The sequence below is a fragment of the Urocampus carinirostris genome, chromosome 2, assembly GCF_059441175.1.
Source record: "Urocampus carinirostris isolate Australia breed hairy pipefish chromosome 2, RoL_Ucar_1.0, whole genome shotgun sequence".
NCBI classification, from domain to species: domain Eukaryota; kingdom Metazoa; phylum Chordata; class Actinopteri; order Syngnathiformes; family Syngnathidae; genus Urocampus; species Urocampus carinirostris.
The window spans coordinates 43980661-44001100 of NC_142350.1; the positions used below are offsets into that span (position 1 = coordinate 43980661).

The 20440-nt window shown below is 42.3% G+C and overlaps 2 protein-coding genes across 4 annotated transcripts in view; one reads left to right on the forward strand and one right to left on the reverse strand.

Moving 5' to 3' along the window:
- Window positions 1-557: 557 nt before the first annotated feature.
- Window positions 558-10233, forward strand: dek (DEK proto-oncogene). Of its 2 annotated transcripts, none has more exons than XM_088326632.1 (10): window positions 558-724; window positions 2853-3113; window positions 3185-3294; window positions 4347-4441; window positions 4509-4638; window positions 5723-5980; window positions 7235-7339; window positions 9016-9246; window positions 9980-10048; window positions 10125-10233. In XM_088326632.1, exons 2-10 carry the CDS (start codon window positions 2855-2857, stop codon window positions 10134-10136), a joined length of 1269 nt encoding a protein of 422 aa, XP_088182758.1. In that variant the 5' UTR covers window positions 558-724; window positions 2853-2854; the 3' UTR covers window positions 10137-10233. The 2 variants fall into 2 exon arrangements, with proteins under 2 accessions (XP_088182758.1, XP_088182759.1); XM_088326633.1 differs by lacking the exon at window positions 558-724 and adding an exon at window positions 879-1022.
- The window catches only part of npr1b (natriuretic peptide receptor 1b), a 58048-nt gene continuing 41090 nt past the window's right edge, over window positions 3483-20440 (reverse strand). Inside the window, exons 12-23 of one of the 2 annotated variants that reach the window (XR_015849508.1) lie at window positions 19454-19558; window positions 19312-19383; window positions 19084-19246; window positions 18842-18997; window positions 18599-18767; window positions 17600-17746; window positions 17413-17536; window positions 14479-14547; window positions 14236-14410; window positions 12997-13095; window positions 9950-10704; window positions 3483-3501 (exon numbers count right to left, since the gene is read on the reverse strand). Coding sequence is in view for 1 of the 2 variants with exons in the window: in XM_088326631.1 (XP_088182757.1) it covers window positions 10559-10704; window positions 12997-13095; window positions 14236-14410; window positions 14479-14547; window positions 17413-17536; window positions 17600-17746; window positions 18599-18767; window positions 18842-18997; window positions 19084-19246; window positions 19312-19383; window positions 19454-19558 (1425 nt within the window). In the remaining variant the exon portion in view is untranslated. Of the gene's footprint in view, window positions 3502-7352; window positions 10705-12996; window positions 13096-14235; window positions 14411-14478; window positions 14548-17412; window positions 17537-17599; window positions 17747-18598; window positions 18768-18841; window positions 18998-19083; window positions 19247-19311; window positions 19384-19453; window positions 19559-20440 lie in introns of those variants that run through there. The other variant, XM_088326631.1, reaches the window with a different exon arrangement.

The following is a 20440-nucleotide window of genomic DNA, read 5'->3' on the forward strand; positions in this document are numbered from 1 at the left end:
ACATGACATAACTTGACATTGTATACAGCATTTTGTGGCTATCTAGTGCACTTTACTTGTACAGTGTTTGGGTATCAGGGGATGGTGTCATGGTGGTCTGTGCAGCCCTTTGAGAATTGTGTTTGAGGTCTACACCAAAATACTCGACTTGACTTGACAACCAGGGAGAAGCAATGAAAGAAAGCTGACAGACAATTTGTAATTATTTGATAAGTATTGATAGACAAAATATAATTAACATCACATGAATCTTATATTTTTAGGCCAGCAGAGAAGGCCTCGCAGGCCTTGACGGCCCACCACGAAGTTTGAGTGGTCCTTCACTTTCATTTATTTGGATTCAGAGAAGTTAAATACACCCAGCAGTTTTTTTATTCTGTTGCCAGGCAGGTTTGACACAGCAGTAAAAGTTGTTTCGTAAAAAGAGAAACAAGTTTATAAAAAGTTGACGACCGAGGCGTCCTCTTTATTGATGCGTTACCGCTCCCTCGTATTGGGGGCAGCAAAGTAACCTGCACCAGGATATTTTTCGGGAGAAGGAAACAAAGTAACTCTGCGTCACGGCTGTCCAGTCCAATTGGAAACGAGGAAACTGTTGTAGCCCCGCCCCTCCAAGAGCCCGCCACCGGGAATGAAAAGTAGAAAGCGCCACCAAAACACAAGCAGAGAAACAAAACCAACGCGACGTCAACAGAACGCGGAGAGGCCGCTGACTAAGGCCCAGGTAAGCCTGCTTCACTTGAATAGAAAACCTGTGGCTTATTGGGGACAAGTCGTGGCGTCAGCTCTGTGTTAACGTTGCAAAGCTAACGCGTTAGCTGACGTGCTAACGTCGACGTTACGCCTCCCAACGGTCTTATGAAGGAATGCTATGACGTCATCAGCCAAGTACAAGAGCTGTGTTTGCCTCTGACGTCACTTCAAAACCATGTTACCGGCTTCCTTGTTATGTGTTTTGTTAAAGAAATGATCTTCTCAATTTTGAAGTGATCGTCAAATCGACAAAATTGATCAAACTGCAAGTAATGATCTATTTTTTGCTTAAACATTATTAACCCTAACCAATTTAATTTGAAACTGGACAGTAGGTCATTTCCATCCAGGCAATAATCCGATTGAAAATGGAATCTTGCTAATCCAATGTAAACGTGTAAAGTAATTCGATTTAGTTATTAGTCCATCTGCGAGTTTTCAGATTGCAAAGTTTTGTTTCGTCGAGGAATCAGATTGCACGTTTCCCTCATCTGGTATCATTTGATGCCCCAAAGCTCTGTGGGAATTGTAGTCCAGAGACTAATGACACGCACAAACTTCGGCTTAATCGCTATAATAAGCCTCATTCACGTACATGCAGTTTTTCCATACCATAGGAATATTCCACCAGTGATTAATTGGTCCTGCTAGAGTCTCAAAAACTTGTATTATTTAAAAAAAGATGAGTAATCTTTGTAAAAATGTATATAAACTACCACTAACCAAAATGACTTTTGGATTTTTCATTATTCAAATGCCATGGTGTGTATTTGTGTTACATATTTCTGCCTGTCAGAAGGATTCTTTGTCAGTCAGCGAATTGCTCTCTTTATTAATGATTGTTATTTGCCTTATTGGGCCATATTAAACCACACAAACACAGCACGGCACTTTATTCACTACAATACAGGCTTTTTAGAATACTGCGAGAGTATGAACAATGAGGTTGTCATCTGCTACCAGTATTTGAGATGATCAGGATTAAGATGGGCATGACAAGATCAAACAAACAAAAACGAGTGTTATAAAAAAAAATCCCATATACACTAGGAGGGACTAAATAATGCACAATGTCCCTTTTTAAGGCTGTCAAATGTAAGTGTATTGTTATCCACATGCAGAATTTGATCACCTTTCAGTATCAGAACTAAAATAAAAGGTTACTGTGCTGAAGTTTCTTCCTCTTCATTTCACGATTCAGCTGATTTTGAAATTGTTGCTTTGCTTTATAACATGGCTCGGAAACATTTTTGACTGAAAAAAAAAACAAAGGTAAAATATTTTCATTTTGATTTTTTGGTAAAGAGCACTACCATATATTTTGAGAAAATCTACAAAACTGCTAAACCTGCTCTCCAGACAGTAGTTAAGTCTCCCTCTCCGCTGATACTTAAGAGGGTTAAGGCTCATTTTGACCATATTGTTTGTCATAAATGATGGTTTTAATGTGCGAGCAAAGTTTTATTGTAAAAATATTATAAAATTCAGCAAAAGAGGATCCCGAAGTATTTACTTTCGTCGCAAACGGTCCAGAGAGAGACAGTAGAGAGTGCTTGCGCTCTTTGCATAGCTTCGCTCACCCCTACTGCTCACTCAATACAATTGCTCTGGATGCTCTGCTGGCGTTTTAACAGTTTGTTCTTTGGATTTTCATCACAAGGTGTTTCAGCAGTGAACATGGTTTATTTAATAGGCTTCCATACAAAGGATTTCTTAGCAAAGTACAGCCAAAAAGATTTTTTTTGTGACACCTTGACTGTAAACTGTTGTTAAAAAGGTGCCCAATATATACTGGACTTAAACATGAAAGGCTTATTTATTTTACTAAGAAATACCACCAATCTTGTATTTCCAATTGATTGCACTAGTTTTCATTTAACCTTTGTTACAACATAGGCCAGTCTCCAAGCACTTGCATGTGAGTATTTTTACCTATGTATCCAACATTCTTTTTGTTATTTTTTTTCGTTTAAGTTTCTATCACGTGATTATCCTGGCATGCCACATCTAATATCGTCGTAAAGAGTGTTCACTACATTGTTATCAACAATAAAGTAATTCTAAATGGCGATCACAAGAGTTGTGGTGTTTGGACGCAGGTATGAGCGACGTGCCGGAGGATGAGTCAGACGCACAGGGGTCTGCGACGGCTGACGAGCGACAGGAGACCGGCGACGAGTCGGACGGCAACAAAAGCGATGTGGGCGAAGAAGCTCTGCCGGCGGTGCAGAGTGGGAGCCGCGAATTGCTGGCGCTGCCCGGTGGTGACGGCCCTGTGCAAGGGAAGCGCGCCAAGAAAAGCGTAGAAAGACTGGACATCCAAGTGCCCAAGCAGAAAGAGAAACTCCAGATTGGCCAGGGTATGTTGTTGTCACTGTCCTTGGTGGTAAAAGTTTTAGGCGCGGGTCACACGGGAATTTCGTCTTTGCAGGCAGCGGCGATAAGCTGGGAGACATCCAGCGCATCAACTTCCAAATCAGCAAACTCAAGCCCGAAGATCTCAAAGTTCTGCACGCCATTTTGTTTGACAGGCCCGGAAAGGTATGTGTTAGCCGCTGCTACGTCCTCCAGAGTGACATCCAGCGTTGGGCGCATTACTGAAAAAAGGTTTTCGTTACATTTACAAGTTACTTCACATAAAAAGTAATTTGGTTACTCCCCAGATTCATGGTTCATGGATCCTTTAACCACATGGGTTGTTAGGGCACCTCTGGTGTGTCTTCGGCAAGTACAGCTGTGTTTGCTCCCCTACATGAAACAAATCGTACTAGTTTATTGACACCAAAATACATTATCATATATACAGTACTCGAGTAGAAGCCGGCCCCCTTAACTGCTTTGAAATGGCAACATAATAAAAGAAATAGAAGAAAATGTGTACACCACCTTGTGTGTAAAGTCTTCATATTTTTGGGTTTGTGCAATATTTAGAGTTTGCAAACCAACATTTAGCCGATATCGTTTTGTACCTGGATTTCAAACCACTCGAATATCTCCATCTCTGCCGACTGGTGACACACAACAAAATATGCCCAAGTATGCTGACTCCCGAGTATTATTATCTTATTTTATATTTATAAATCCGGCTTAGATGCGAGCGTATACGGTAGGGAGAATATTTTCATGAGGTCAAATTCTGCATCCTTTTACTAAGTGCTTGAGACAGCACCACCGTTACTGTATTCAGTTGTACTTTGTCGTTAAATATAAACCCTTTTCAGGGATTTCTTGATCTAGGATGTATGTGACAACCAAAGTGGAGCAAGAGTAAACAACAATCAGAGGACAGTTCAATTAATTATCTGCATGTATAAAGTAGCACTAATGCAACATTACCTTTGCAGAATGATTGTGATAGGGGAAGAGGGCGCTGCAGCTTTTAAAAAGGAATTAACTTTTGTTTCTAAATAAATTATGGCCAGCACAGTATGTATGTGTGGCACCTCCTGCAGATCACTTGAAACACTGCGTGGGTCGACAGAGCTCAATGTTCTTTTGGCTTTTACAGTGTACATATTGTCCCCGACCCCCCCTCCCCTTTTTAATAATCTGACCGATTTTTACACCTGCGTGTTTTCCTTGTGCTTCTGTAGGTGTCGGACGTCAGAAGGAACTTGCGCCTCTTCAACGGCTTCCCATTTGGCGCCGGCAGTGAACAGGACCTCAAGAAGCGGGATAAACTTCTCAAGTAGGTCTTGCGGGCTTCATGGGGCCAGCTAGCCGCCACTAACTGCGGCGCTGATGTCTCCACGCAGAAACACGAACTTGACCAACACCAAGTTAAAGCTGATTCTCGGCATTTTGGACTTGGAGAAGAAAGGGACGCAAGCCGAGCTTGTGGACAGGATCATGACATTCCTTCTGGAGCCCAAAGACAGTGGAAAGGTCTGCTGGCACGCTCTCACATGCTGGATTTTTGAGCATATCAAGTATGGGGGTACAAGTCAAGTCAAGTCAAATTTATTTATATAGCCCTTAATCACAAAAATGTCTCAAAGGACTGCACAGGATTACAGTTACAAAATTACACAATTACCTGATCTTAAACTAGCAAACCAGCATAGGTAGGTACAATCCTACTATGTGTAAGATTTTTACCCAATTGTTGATCAAGCCAATGGGTGATAAGTTCGGCCAGTTTGACCTGCCTCCTTAATTTGAATAACCTTGTTATTGTTATAACAAAATACATGGCAAAATAAATGACAAAAAAAAGGAATAGTGTTTTCTAAGATCTATCTCTTTAAGACAGTCGGGGACATTTTTTTTCTAATCATGATTTTTTTTGGGAAACAAATAATATTTCTTCTTCTGTAAATGGAAAATGACATTTTAAGGTCTCGTACACGGTGGCCTTAGCGGCATCTTTAAAGAGGCCGGGATGGCTAGCCTAGTGAGCTTAACTTACTGCTACTGATGCCAGTCTTGTGTGCGTTTGACACGGAAATAAGAATACTGGTACACAGGACAAACTTTGTAGGGAAATTTTTGAACCGGTACTAAAGTGCTTATTTATATATGCGGTGGGGCATCAGGTGCCGGGATTAGTTGTTGGCTAGTAAGGAAGGGAAAAAAACAAATGACAAAATGCATTAATATATGAAAAAGTTGCATTTGGATACGAATATTAAGGTATACGTTGATTTATTTATGTCTTAATTTATTTATATGGAAAATATTTGTAGGTATTTATTTATACATTTATTTCGCCACATATTTTGATAATCAGTGCACTTGACGATCAACCAGTAGGCTAAAAGCTTAGCCATTTTGACTTGCCCCTCATTTAAATAACATTTTGTTTTGATAAAAAACAATTGACTAACTACACAACAAAATTAATACCGAATTTTTCATTTTTATTTTTTTACAAAACGGGTAAATAAATAAATTGCATCTATGCATTTACTCCATATACAGGGTGTCCGTGACGGATGTTGAGCCCCTCCCCTTTTTCTGTTTGTCACAGCCCCTTCCCACCAAGAAGAAGAAACGCTCCAAGAAGAATGTGTCAGTCGACTCGGCCAGCACCAGCAAGAAAAGCAAAAGCAGTGGCAAGAGCGGACGCGTCTCGTCGTCCTCCTCCAAAGCCGCCAATAAATCAAAAGCCATCGTCATGGACTCCAGCAGTGAAGAGGAGGAGGGTGATGATGAGGAAGAGGAGGCACCAGAAAATAAGGTTTCTGACTCGGAGAACGACTCGTTACAAGAAGATGTGGAGGAACAGGTGAATAAGACAAAAGCCACCTTCTTGCTCAGTTATATAACTTGTTCACCACACCTCACCAGCTTTTACAAGCTTAAATGCAATCCTCCTGTGCCTTGAAAAAGTATTTGCCCCTTCCTTATTTCTGTTTCTTACATATTTATCACTCACAAAGGTTTCTGCTGCAAACCGCTCCAGTGAGAGCTGAATAACAGCTTAAGGAAGCCAACAGCACCACATCTTGTGCAAAAAGCAGGCATGCAATGCTGGGGCCCCCAAACTGGATTCCTTCCCAGCCAAGGGTGCGCCTAGAAATCCTGTCCATGATAGTTCTGAACAGATTTGGTGACAAAGGGTAGTCTTGGTCGAGTCTAACCCCCACTAAAAAAGGAACTTGACTTACTGTTGTCAATGTGGGAGAAACTCTGGCACTGGTCAAACGGGGATCGCAGAGCCCGGACAAGATTGTGCGGTACCCAATACTCCAGGAGCACCCCCCACAGTGCTCCCCAAGGAACACTGTCAAATCGCTTATCCAAGTCCACAAAACCCATGTAGATGGGCAAACTCCCATGAACCCTCAAGGACACTACAGTGTGTGTAGAGCCTTCTCTCCAGAACCACCGTAGACCTTTACAAGGGAGGCTGAAAAGTGTAATTCCCCTGTAGTTGGAACATACACACTGGTCCCGCTTCTTGAAAAGTGGACCACCACCCCGATGTCCACGCCATGTTGCAGACGCGTGTCAATCATGACACACCCACTACATCCATGAATTCTGGGCGGATCTCATCTATCCCTGGGGGCCTTGCCACCAAGGAGCTCAGTGATTAAACCCTACAGATATAAGATCCCACTTCAGAGACCCCAGGCTTTGCTTCCTCAAAGGAAGACTCGTTTTTGGGACTGAGAAGGCCTTCGAAGTATTATGCCCATCTTTTTAAAATGTACCGGGTTGAGGTCAGCAGCGTCCCATCTCCACTATACACAGTGTTGATGGCACACTGCTTTATCCTCTTAAGACGTTGGATAGTAGACCAGAATTTATTTAAAGACATTAGAAAGTCTCCTTCCATGGCCTCGCTAAATTCCTCCAATGCCTAAGTTTTTGTTTTGGACTTAAAATGTGAAAGGAAAAAAAGATGTGATAATTATTGCGACAATTATCAATATTGACTGATAAGCAGTGTTTTATTGTGATAATTTTGGTAATATTGTCCAGGGCTTACTGAAATGCTTTCACACCATCTTTCCTTTCACCAACAACTTGCTAGCAAGCCGAGACGTCCTCCAAAAAGCGTTCCAGGACGCCTAGCAAGAAGACTCCGCCCCCCAAGAAGCGCTTCAAGAGGAACCTCTCTGATCAAGACAGCGATGAGGTTTGTTTTTTTTCATTTTTATTAAATGAGCACACAGTCTTCACAGGCACAGAGTGTCGGGCTGCAACAACAAGTCGACGATTTCGACATAAAAGTAAAATAAAAATAATTCCTTTGTGGACTGTTCCCAGACACGATATTCCAACAGAGTGAGGAATCTACTTGAATGTAATCTCTGCTGAGAGTCGCTGTTGCGCAATAGCGTCTTTGTCTCGAGCAGTAACATGAACATACAAAAATGGTGGTGTCAAAATCAAGTGCATTTCTAAAAACTTCCAAAGTTTTGGAGCCTGAATACGGCGAATTAAAAAAAGACTACTTGATAAGTTTGCAAAGCAGACCTTATATATCACGGCAGTAGTTCGGTGACGCACAAACACACAAAGATAATGTTAGACAGTTGAAAACAACAAACGTACATTTATACGTATATTTCGCTATAAAAGAGCTTAAGCCCTATGCCAGACCGCCTGCCACGGATTTAAAATAAATACATGCAGTCCGAAGAACAAACTTCAGTCGTTGCGTATGTTTAAAACATCAGTTGTTAAACAGTTTGATTTTAAACTGTTGATAAACGTTAGTTTCTTTTATAGACTTTGCAGTTGAACACTGAATGTACCCTACAAAACGCATATTTGTTTTATTTACTGTTTTACTGCTCTCATAGAGCCTGTTGTTTGTTTACAGGGATAAAAATGTTAACTTGATTTGAATTATTTATTTTCTTTTCCCTAAAAACGAACAGCTTCATCGATGGTTTTATATCTCGATTGACTGATCACTGCTTCTAATTAGTTTTAGAATTGCAGTTGTTTGATTAAAAAAAAATGTGTACGAATCAGCAGTATGTTCAGAAGAAAATATCATTTTTCATTATACCAATTAGTGATATCATTTTCTACATCATTAAACCGACTTCATGCTGAATTTAAGAAAAAATGATCAATAATACGATTCAAATAAGAGTTGGTGACTACAGACACAGCCCTACTTACGAACAAGATAAGTTGAATTTGTTCGTAAGTTGCTTCAGTGCTATATTTTGTATGTTTAAGGCTTGTATAGGTAAATGTATTGTCTTAGGCTAAAAAAAAAAAACATTTAATAAAATAATAGGCTCTATAAAGATAAATAAAGTGAAGTTTAACTTACTTTTGGAAGATGAGCTTCAAGAGAGTGGCCAAAAAAAGCGATCTAACCATTTCTCAACCGCATCAAGCTTTCTTATCTCACTTTCGTTTCAAAATAAACGGCTCGCCTCTTTACACTTTACACCAACCATGTTGAATGGATGCACGAGATATTATACAATAAAAACGTCAAAGTTCTGAGCCCGCTAGAGATTCAGTAAACGTAGCACTCTATGTTTACACACGAACTAGGAAGTAGAAGCCGGTTTTCTTCGGGTTGGATGCTGGGTGACCACTCACAGCGCCACCACACGCCGGTAGCGGCAGAAAGAAGAACTACAGTAATGTCCTGTACTCGGAAAAAGGTGCACACAATACAAAATCTAACTTATGGCAATGTCCGGGTATTTTTCAACATCCCGAAGAAAAAGGATCGTATCTACCGTTTTTAGTAAGTCAAATGCTCGTAAGTAGGGGAGCGTCTGTAGTCTATTAAAATAGTCATTAGTTGTAACCCGAACTGAGTGACGTCTCATCTATTAGGCCAAGACAAAGAGGAAGAAGAAACCCGCCGCCAAGACCAAGAAGGCCAACGGCAGCAGCAATGACACTGATGCGGGTGAGCCCGCCGCCGAGGCAACAGACGACGACGATGACGACGTTCCCATCGGGATGTTGCGAGCGCCTAGCGACGAGCAGCTTACGGAGACGATGCGGCGGCTCCTGGAAAACGCCGACCTTACACAAATCACCTTGAAGCAACTCCGCCAGAAGGTATGTCAGCCTGGCCCAGGGTTTGTGAGAGTGCTTGAAATTTTGAAAATGCTTGAATTTTAATGTGTTTTCAAAAATTGAAGAGTGCTTGAATTTTTGGTGAAGTGCTTGTAAATGCCATGTTTCTCAACAAGTCTGACCAAAAGTGAGGCTGACACTGCTCCATGGTAGCTTTGCTTTGCCATTGCATTTCTTCTTCCCTCGCAATTATCAGCAGCTGTCATTAGCTCGTATGTCATTGTCTTATGACGGATCGTGCCCAAGAGAATGCATGCTATACCTAACCTGGGCACTATGAAATGTGTATTACTGCAAGGATTACCTATCAGTTATGGCCATTATGGGCGATGCGAAAAATTAGGGTAGCGTTTCCGAGTGGTAAATTATAATGGGAAGAACTTCTTGCAACTGAAAATGTAAGCTTTATATTACCCAACACTTATAAGAGGGGAGATTTGTCTCAATATTTACACACGTATTGTTCTGATTCACAAATATATTTGCGATTTACTCAAGCTCAAAAAAATCATATTTTTTGAAAAATGCACACCCAACTTTACAAATCACTTATGTTAATCGGATATATATGTGGATCTACAAAATACATGATTCAATGCAGATTTCTTTCTTTAATGATACTGGAGAAATTGAATAATTGGCTTGGAAAGTCCTTAAATAGTGCCATTAAAAAAGGTGTACGAACCCCGGCACCCACATCTGGCGTCTCTTTCAGGTGTCCGAGGAGTATCCCCAGCATGATCTGAGCGGCAGGAAGGACTTCATCAAACAGACTGTGAAGTCGGTGAGTTGAGGAGTTTTTCTTTGTGTCACACTCGCATATAAACTCGTGTTGTGTGTCTGTGTATATGTGTGCGCAGCTCATCAAATAAACGCGACACGCATGACGTCCACAGAAGCTTCTTCCCTTTTATACTTTTATTAACGCATTTTTTTTGGCTGTGTTTGAATAAAAATCTTCAAGCGAAAGCTCTTGTCCTTGCCCCTTTCTGCCAATTGGCACTTTTGTTTTGGGGTGAGGGAGGTGTTCAAGCCAGTTTTCTGAAAATAATTTAGACCAGAGCAACCTTTTGGAACGTCACTGCCGCAGCCCGTCTCATTTTTGCCACTCTCACCATACGCTCACTTTAGAATGTCTGGAAAAGGGAGTAACTTCCTCCTTTGAGTCCGGGGAGCATCCGACACTTCCCTTTACATGGCAGTAGGACAATTCAGCAGCTCGACATGCCAGTTTTTCCATCTGCACAAGGAGAATCAGAGGTTTGGCCTAATCCTCTGAGTACTCCCCGCCGTCTCATTGGCTGTCAATCTCTCCCAGAAGCCAGTAGGTGGTCATCTGTCCCTTCCCTTTGATGGGGACGTCCCCCCGGAGTTCCAAGTGGAAGCGGCCAGACTCGTGCAGAATGTCCCGCGTTGCAGACGACACGTGGATCTTCAAAGCTGAACACACAAACACCAAATGAATGGACAAATCAGTTATGAGATGTTCAAATTATTGACAGTTCTGAGGGAGCAATTGTGACGAGTCATAATTCACCACTAGAGATTGTTGTAATTTAGGATGTAGATGAAACGTGTAAATTTGAAGAAGACACGCTACAGAAGCTTGAAGGCTACCACATGGCAGAATTTTCATGCATACTTCCCAAATTTTGTTGGTCAGAGTTGGTGGGAGCGGCTTACTTTAGCGGCTAGCTGGAGAAGCTACTAATGACGAAGCCAGCTTTATTTACATAGAAAACTTAACCTTAACCACCGCAGCTAGCGCGGACCCATCACCTAGGATCAGTGACTAGAGATGGAAACAGTAAAGATTGCCACCAGATGCCTGAATCACGGGACTTGGCGACACTCCCTTGCATGAGCAGATGTGGAAGGCAAGCAACAATGAAGGATTAAGAAGGAGTGGCTAAGAATAAATATATTGCAAGCCATTGCCCGCTGCCAAGTCTAACATGAGTGGCTAGAGAAGGAAACAGGAGAAAATAAAGACCAGATGAATTAATCATGGGACGACGTTCCTTTGCATGAGCCTCGATGTAAAATGAGTTACACTAAAGCAGGGGTCGGGAACCTTTTTGACTCAAAGAGCCATAAAAGCAAAAAATATTAATTTTATTTTGGGAAAGAGCCACACCATATATTATGAGACAAATTTACTAAATTGCTAAACACGCGCCCCAGACAAAAGCTTAGTCTTCGGCAAATTTATTTTTGATGATTTGATAAAAATTATGAAAAGAGAATAATGCCAGAGCCCCTGTCCCAAAATCAACAAACATACCACTTTAAACTTGTCTCTTTCTTGCAATGACTCAAGATCGGTTAAACTCCTTTTGACCCCTTTTTTTCATACATATTGGTTTCAAAACCAGATGCAAGCAGTTATTGTGTAAAAACGTCACTACATTCTGCAAACAGGGAGCCTGATGAGCTCACTTTTGGCGCAGACGGCGTAAGGCGAGAGATGGGAGGGAGTGCTTGCACTTTTTGCATAGCTCCACCCATCCCTCCCACTCACCCAATCAAATGACTGAGTTGTTTTCCGGTGTCTTGGCGTATTTACAGTTCTGTGGATTCATCATAAGGTATCTGAACACTGAACACAGATTATATAGTGAACATTTATTTAAAGGATTCTTTAGCGCTGTACAGCCAAAACAAGTTTTTTTTTCCCCCTTTTTTTGTGTGACACCTTGACTGTAAATTGTAGTGAAAAACGTGCCCTATATATACTGCGAAGTAATACCATGGTATTTAGCTTTGGTTTGGCTTTGCGTGTACCTGAATAGGACAGACAAATAAAGTTTTGAACAATATGGAGAAATTTTGCATGCAATCAAATTTGTCTCTGAGCCACAGATACTCAAAGAAAGAGCCATATATGGCTCGCGAGCCATAGGTTCCCGACCCCTGCACTAAAGGATGAAGCAGGAGCAGCTAACCATAGTGGCTAGCCATGAGCCTGCAGCAAAGTCTAACGTAAGTGGCTAGATAAGGAAACGGTGCAAAAGAAAGTTTCCAGATGGCTAAATCAATTAATTTAGCGATGTACTTGCATGAACTTCTGTGGAAGGCGAGTGACACTGAAGAATTAAGCAAAGGCCGCCAAGAATAATATTAGTGGCCAGCAAGGAGCCATAGTGTGCAGCCTACAGGCTAGCTTGAGTTGATAATGAAGGAAAGCGATGGGAAAAAAGTGGAAGACGCCTGGATGACGGGATCTAGCCATCGAAGTTCATGTTTGGGGCTCAACTCTTTGCAGTAAGTGTGCTAAGAGGAGCGCTGATACAAGCTAGCTTGCCAAAATCCTCAATTGGGCTTCCAAGATGAACTAAACACATCAGCTTCAAGTTGTGGAATCTAATTACACATTTCTAAAGCAAATTTCCTGTTTATGAGATGGTACAATTGTTATTGTTTACTATTGGAATCAATAAGGTCAGATGGAAATGTATTTTGACACCACTAGGGGTCATTACAGTAATCCCTCGGTTATTGGGGTTAATGGGGACCAAAACCACCGCAAAAAATGAGAATCCGCGAAGTAGCGACGCCCCTTTAAAAATGCTTTTAAAAAAAAATAAAGAATATTTTTTTTTATTATTTTTTTTTTTTAGACCCGCGAAGCTCTGAACCCGCGAACGTGGTACCGCGAAGTAGCGAGGTCCCACTGTAGATCATAAATACAAAATGTGATAGTAAAAAAAGGAATCAAGAGGTGTTGCTCACCTTCTCCGCTGGACTCCATCCTAGACGAGGTGTTGACGGTGTCGCCAAACAGGCAGTAGCGCGGCATCTTCAGGCCCACCACGCCGGCGCACACCGGACCTGCACGGGGCCGGTCGCGACGTTAGCGATGGGACATTTATACCTGTCAACCTCCAGGGCTCCATGCCCGTACAAACTGTCGTATTTTCCCGCACAAAATACAAAATAATCGTACGCCATATATATATATATTTTTTTTTCGGGCTAATGCATGATGGGAAATGCCCAGGCGGCAGACGCATGCGATTGACAAATTTGCGTTTTTCCGTACAGATTTTCTTGTACGTCGTACTCGTCTTAAAATGCATAAAAAACGAACTTTGTACGGCAAAACCGTACAGGTTGACATGTATGGACATTCATGGATGAACCGGCCCTTTCGCTGTTTCTCTTTCTCTCTTGGTAGCTTTCTCTGTCTCTTTTTTTCTCTTTCTGTCTCTTTCTTGCTCTCTTTTTCTATTTCCTTTGTCTTCCTTTCTTCCTCTCATTTTCTCAGTCTTCCTCTTTTTCTTGACTTATTTTTCTGTCTTTCTCCATTTATTTCTCTCTTGCTTTGTCTCTCCGGAAAGCGCTTATGACTGGTCAATACGAGTTTTGCTAATCTTGTGTTTGCTTAATATAAACAATTTGAAACGCCTAGTTGAAACACAGTTCATTGCACATTAAAACAATAAAGGCTTTTATAATACAATATGTTTTCAAAATGAATTATTTTGGTGCATAATGTTTCAGCATGATTGGCAAACATCATTAGAGAAAATCTGAAGAACGGTTTGTGGGGCAAAAGAGAACTCTTTTTAGTGAGCCAAGCCAAAAGAGCCAGGTCTGGAATTCACATCAGTTCAAGACATGAATAGTTGATCCATTTCCAAACGGATCTCCCCTCTTTCTTTAACTAAACCTCTCCCCTTTCTCTTTCTATCTTTCTCTGTCCACACAATTCTCTGCTTTCTCCTTTGAATGTATGGCTTTCTGTTTTCCTCTCTTCCTCTTTTTCTCTCCGTCTTTCTCTTTCTAGCAGTGTCTCTTGAATGTGCTCATGAATAGTCAATATTTCATAATTAAAAACACAATTTGATTAACTCTTTGGGAGCCGAAAGAACTGTCTCTTTTTAGTGAGCTGGGCCGAAAAAGCCGGTTCTCTAAAGCCGAAATTACTGTCTCTACAAGAAATGACGAGTCTATCGGTCCGTTTCTGACCGCTGTGGATGCCGATGCGGAGTTTGAGCTGTTCGTCTGGCCTGTGGCGCATCCGGAAGGTGGCGACGGCGTCCAACAGGGCAAGTGCCATTCGCGCCACCTCGGGCCCGTGCAGTTTCCCGTTTCTCACCGGCATTCCCGATACTACCATGTAGGCGTCACCGATGGTCTCCACCTGGTGGGCGGGTGTGGTCAGGTATGCGATCAGAGGGTGCAGCTCGCTAAGCGGCGGTGGGTCCTCACCTTGTAAACGTCAAAGTTGTCGATGATGGCGTCGAAACATGTGTACAGGTCGTTGAGCAACGTCACCACCTACAAAAATTCGAACACACAAATGAAAAGACACATTTCGCAGCACCAATTTTAGAAGGCTTTAAAAGGTTTATAACATAAAACCCATTCCAAAAACCTTATATTTAGACAACTTTATCATGCTTCCACGCCATCATGTTTACACTCAGCCACACATGTACATACTCATATTGTTAGAATATGATATAATCGTGAATGTGTTTAATTGCTGTTAAAAGTGTCAATAAAATTGTTCAAACCCCCAAAAAATACAACAAATATATGTACAGAGTCTTTTCCTTCTTTGTATAGATATTTTATTTTATTGTATCCTAGTTTTAAACTTATTTTATCAACATTGTACCTCAGGGTTGTGAAGAAAATGTCATTGTCTTTTCTGTCATTAACATAAAAATGCCATTCTTGACCTGTTCACAGCCATACCACCTTGAAAAAGCCCCACCTCGGAAAGGTAAGCAGAGTCAGGCCCAATGTTCCCTCTAAATTTCCACAGGTCTGAGCGTTCACACAAAGTCAATGAGCAACGCTTGAAACAACAGTGAGCAACCATAATCCCAAGTGTGGCAAGATAATTCATTATCAAACATGTCCAAAACTTGACAAGTTACATTTTGCCGAGTTTCCGGCAATGCAAAATGATTTTTCTCTATTGAACGAATTGACTCATGTACTATTGCAAAGGTTGTACGGCCTACAAACGTCGTTTGTTCTTACAATTCTTTCACAAGATATCCATTTCTTTTTATTTCCTTATATATTTTGTCACATAGGAGTAACATTTTTGGGGGCTTATTTAGTCGGTTGCAAGATACAGAACTGTACTTATTCACATTTTTAGTGGAAGTACATTGTTGGCAACAAGATTCACTTGATATAATTGGAAATTATTTGAATGCAACACAAACTTTTTCTCTTTCTTTCCGTGTTTTTTTCTACTTTTTAAAAAATTCCTTAGAAAAAATCTCGTTGTGTTTATTTTTTCCGAGCTGTTACTTTTTTCTTTTTGTTCTCTGTTTACTTTTTTCCTACATTTCTTTCTTTTCTTTTTTTCTGGCTTTTTTCTAAATTGTTGCTTCTTTTTTCTCTTCCTTTTGTTTCTTTTTTTCTCAGCTTTTCACCACTTTTTCATTATGGTACTTTTTTCTTTTTTGTTCTATTCCCCCCTTCTTTTAAGTCATTTTGTGCCTAATTTTACTCGATATTTGGTCATGTTGGGATAAAGAGGCAAAAACAACCCGAAGAGCTGTTTAGGACCCGAAAGAGCCGGTTCCTTTAAGTGAGCCGAGCCGAAGAATCCAGTTCTCGACATACTCTATTAACTTTACTCAACTTCGTTCGACTTCAAAATACCGCATTTAGGACACAACGTCAGGGGAACCCGTGTATTTTTACTTTCATGCACTGTAACATTGACTTAAGTCGCTTCTTAATTAGTAATTTTGAGCCCTCATTTTTGTGCGCTGGCTAGATTTTCTTGTGCGCCGAGAATGTGCGAGCAGTGCGCAATTGCGCACGCGCGCAGCTTAGAGGGAACACTGGTCAGGCCTGGTTTGTAAATGGGTCATTTTGGGCCTGCTCTGCTCGGTAAAGTCGGTGATCCTGTCTTAAATCCTGTCCAATAAGATGGTATGTCACATGACTTGCTGTAAGCATAGTTTAAGTGTCAATGTCAGTTGCTGTTGTATATGTACCTGTGTAATGTGTACTGGGTTTCCATTAGTGCTAAAAGTTTGCCAATGTGCTTTTGGACAATGCGGTGTGCTTTAGCATTGCGTGACTTTGCTTGTGTCGATGTCAGCTGCCGTTGTATATATGCACGGGTTCTATGGAGTTCCATTAGTGACAAAATTCTGTCTAATCGTGCAATGAGATGTGATCTGACCATTTGACATGACTTTTTGTGTGCATGGAAGTGTCGCTGCTCTTGTCAATGTCAGTTGCCGTTGTACATGTGCACATTTAATGTGTACTACGGGTTTCCATCTGCTGATGTGCATTTTGACGCGATGTCCATTAGTGTTGCGTGTTGTAGCTGTGTGCATTTGTCAAGTGTTGTTGCTCATGTCTGTAAGTTGCCATTGTCTAAGCGTGCACGAGTACTACGGGTTCTTACGAGGGCCAAATTTCTTTTTATGGGTAAATTGATGTTCCGTTAGTGCCAAAATTCTGCCGATACGCAGTTTGACCACGTCATGTAGCGATCATTAGTGTTACGTGCCGACACTGTGTGCATATGTCAAGTCTCATGTCAGCTGCTGTTTGTATACATGTAGCATGCATTTCGGGGTACATTTGTAGCAAAATTCTGTCCAATAGGAAGTCATCTGCATGTGATTTGAATTGCTGTGTCTGCTGCCATTGTAAATGTACGCGTGTAATGCATACTACAGGTTTGCATGCGTGCCAAAATTCTGCTGATCTGCAGTTTGACAATGTCATGTAGTGTCTCTCAGTGTTTCATGTCATCGCATATGTCAAGTGTTGTTGCTCTCGTCCATGTCGGCTGCCGTGGTGTGTACAGGTGCAATGCATACTACAGGTTCAACTACTGTCAGAATTATGCCGATGTTTAGTTTACCGATGTCATGCGGCGACTGTTACTGACGCGTACCGTTGCTGTGTGCGTAATATGGGGCTTGTGTTATGTCAGCTTCCGTTGTGCATGTACACCTGTAATGCAAATTATGGTATTCCGTTCGTGACAAAATTCTAATCTTGCAACGAAACTGTGTCTGCGTATGTGACCCGACTTGCTGTGTGCATACAAGTCGTTGCATTTGCCAGTGTCTGCCGCCGTTGTGTATGTATACAGTTGTAGCATACTACGCAATGCACAAATGGGCGTGGCAATGGGTGCGGACCGACCTCCATGGGCGTGCTTTCGGCAGAAATGGCGGTGAAGCCGACAATGTCACTGAAGTAAATAGTGACCGAGTCGAAAGCTTCGGCCTGGACCGTTTCTCCGCGCTTCAGCTGCTCCGCCACCGAGCTGCAGGAGCATTCTTTAGGCTGTTTGCTCTTATTTTGAAAAGAAAAATTTTGGGTTACGCACTGCGGGAGGATCTGGTAGAGAAGAGTCTCGGCTTTGCGCTTCTCTTCGTGGTACGCTTGCGTGCGTTCGTCCACCAACTCCTCCAAGTTGTTGGCGTATTGCTCCATGCGGGACAACAAATTGTCCAGGATGTTAGTTCTCGACTCCCTGATTGAGAAAAAGCGACAATGAATGTGTTGGCGAGGGTGCCTCCTGGCCACCTGCAAGAAATATAGACCACCGAGATACGGTGACTCAGCTCTACTGTGTTTTCACTTCACTGTCTGGAATAAGGTTTTGGGGGTCTTCGCAACATTTTCTGGACAAATTATTTCGCGTGGGCAAAAACTATTAAGTGTTAGTGCGTAAGACTTGTTATATCTCTATGATGCCTGTCTGCTATTAGCAGTTGTTTGCGTCATAGCATCATGAAAGTGCCAATATGCTATTGGCTTAACTTACCAAAATGGCTCTCTCTCTGTTCATTCAGTTCACAGTCCTGTGAAGACTGCAAGTCAACGATAAAATACTGTGGTTTTTTTACTGTATTTATTGGCTATGAGTGCCAAGGCTTGCAGTCATGCTAAAGGTAGAAGCCAAAAAGCTTGTGATTATCAAGAAGTACAAAGAACGCATACGAATCGTTAGACTTGCTAAGTTGCATGGGTGTAACCAATTGAAAATCAGGACTATTAAATTAATAATAAAATCAAATACAATTGTTTAATACATATGATGTCATATAAGCAAGGAAATCTTCCAAGGACATGACAATTCGCATAAGTGAAGCTTTAAAATTTGTTTTAGTTTTGATATGCCGTCATTGTCTCCTTCCCTCGCGTCCACCCTGTGGTGTACTGTACCAAGTCACTTTAAAGGTAAATAAAAATGTAATCATATGCACATTTTGAACTAATTAGAATAGGTTTGTATCCCCCGCCATACAATCATACACTTAACGACCCCCACCTCAGAATTATTGTAGTATCCCTGGGCTCTATTGTATTTGGAGTCTCTCACTTGTTGTGCTTGCGCAGCAGCAGGCGAACGTGTCCGAAGTCGGGTCTCTCGGTGGGCTCCTCGGCCCAGCAGCGTTGCATCAGCTGGCCAAGCTCGGGGTTGTGGGAGCGTGGGTCCACGCTGGGCCGCAGACACGGCCATTCCCCCAGCACCACGCGCTCCACCACCTCTGCCGGGGGAGAGCACATTGAAGAAAACCCGCCAACATACAAAATTTGCCACGCGCACAAAAACTTGTTCAACCTTTGGGGCTGAGCAGGTCACCGTCTAGGTGGAAGACCCCCCGGCGCAGTGCCACCTCCTGGAGGATGATACCGAAGCTGTAGACGTCGCCTTTTTGGGTGCCTTGAGGGGGCGGGGCTTCCATGCGGAGGAGTTCTGGTGCCATCCACAGCCTCTCTAAAGGAAGATCGAAACTTGGTGAAACCAGAGGAAGCTCTGTACACAAGCCCCAAATTTCAGACCTCCCCTGACCGAAGACTTACGAGCGTAGTAAGCGTGAGCGTCCTTGGTAGGGGGGCTCTCACTTTGCAGGCCACTCAGGCCGTAATCGGTGATCTTCAGCACGAAACGGTTGTCCACAACGCAATTGGATGACTTGAGTTTGCCGTGGGAGACCAAAACGCTGTTGTGGAGGAACGCCATCCCCTGCAAGGCGCCTTTGACCGTCAGCAAAAGTGGGCATGCCAATTGTCTGCGAGCGACTCTCCCACCTTGACGATGTCGTTGATGAGGGAATATTTGAACATCCAGTCCAGGGTGATGCTGTCGTTCTCCAGGATGTCCTGCGTGCACAAAAGCCGACATGAGATGCCAGAGGCATGCACGACGAGGTAGGATAGTGGGCGGGGTTACCTGCAGGCTGCCTCGGGGACAATATTCAGTGACAATGCAGGTGTTGGGAGCGTCCACACAAGCGCCGATGAAGCGCGTCAGGTGTTCGTTCTGAACGTCTCGCATCTAAGTATAGATGACATCAATTCACCCTGTGACATCATCAACTCATGCCAGAAGGTCATCATGCCCCACGGCTGCTAGAAGGATTTTTCTTTCATCAATCCATCCTTGCATGCGTCCATACATCCATCATCCCATCGGTCTATTCGTGAATTGATTTATTAATTATTCTATCCATCAGTTATTCATCAATCCAACCATGCTTCCATCCATTAATCAATACATCTGGCCACCTATCATTCCATCCATCCAGGAATTTTACCTAAAATTTCATCCATCAGTCATTCCATCTATCAACCCTCCATCGTTCCAACCATCATTCCATCAACTCATGCATTCATCAATCTATCCTTCCATCCTTCATCCATTCATTCTCTTTATTTCAGGGGTATCAAACTCATTTTAACCCGGGGGCTACACGATGGAACAAACATTCTCTTGGGGGTCGGACTAGTAGAGTAGAGAGAAAGAACAAAAGAGAAAGAAATAAGAGAAAGTGGGACAAAGAAAGAGAAAGGGACAAAGAGAGAGAGAAGGAGAGAGATCATGGGAAACAAAAGAGATAAAAAGGAAATGGTGAGAAGGGGAAAAAGAGAAGGGGAGAAATCCAAAGACAAATAGAGAGGAGAGAAAGAGAGAAGGAGGAAAGCAAGAGAGGGATAGAGAGTGAGAAAAAAGGGAGGAAGATGAATGGCGAGAGAGAGAGAAATAAATAAAAGTACAGCATTTGTGAGAGGCAGCTGGCTTTGGCAAGATCAAGTGGAAATATTTCAACCTGCTACTTGTTTTTTTCTTGTGCTTCTCCGAGCGTTGTCTCGCGGGCCAGATTCAATCCCTTAGCGAGCCTAAACCGGCCCGCGGGCCGCCTGTTCGACACCCCTGCTT

Coding starts and splice junctions, on each gene's coding strand:
- dek (XM_088326632.1), top strand. CDS start 2,855: ATGAGCGACGTGCCGGAGGATGAGTCAGACGCACAGGGGTCTGCGACG. Junction 3,295..4,346: donor TGTTTGACAGGCCCGGAAAG/GTATGTGTTAGC, acceptor GTGCTTCTGTAG/GTGTCGGACGTCAGAAGGAA. Junction 4,442..4,508: donor AAGCGGGATAAACTTCTCAA/GTAGGTCTTGCG, acceptor GTCTCCACGCAG/AAACACGAACTTGACCAACA.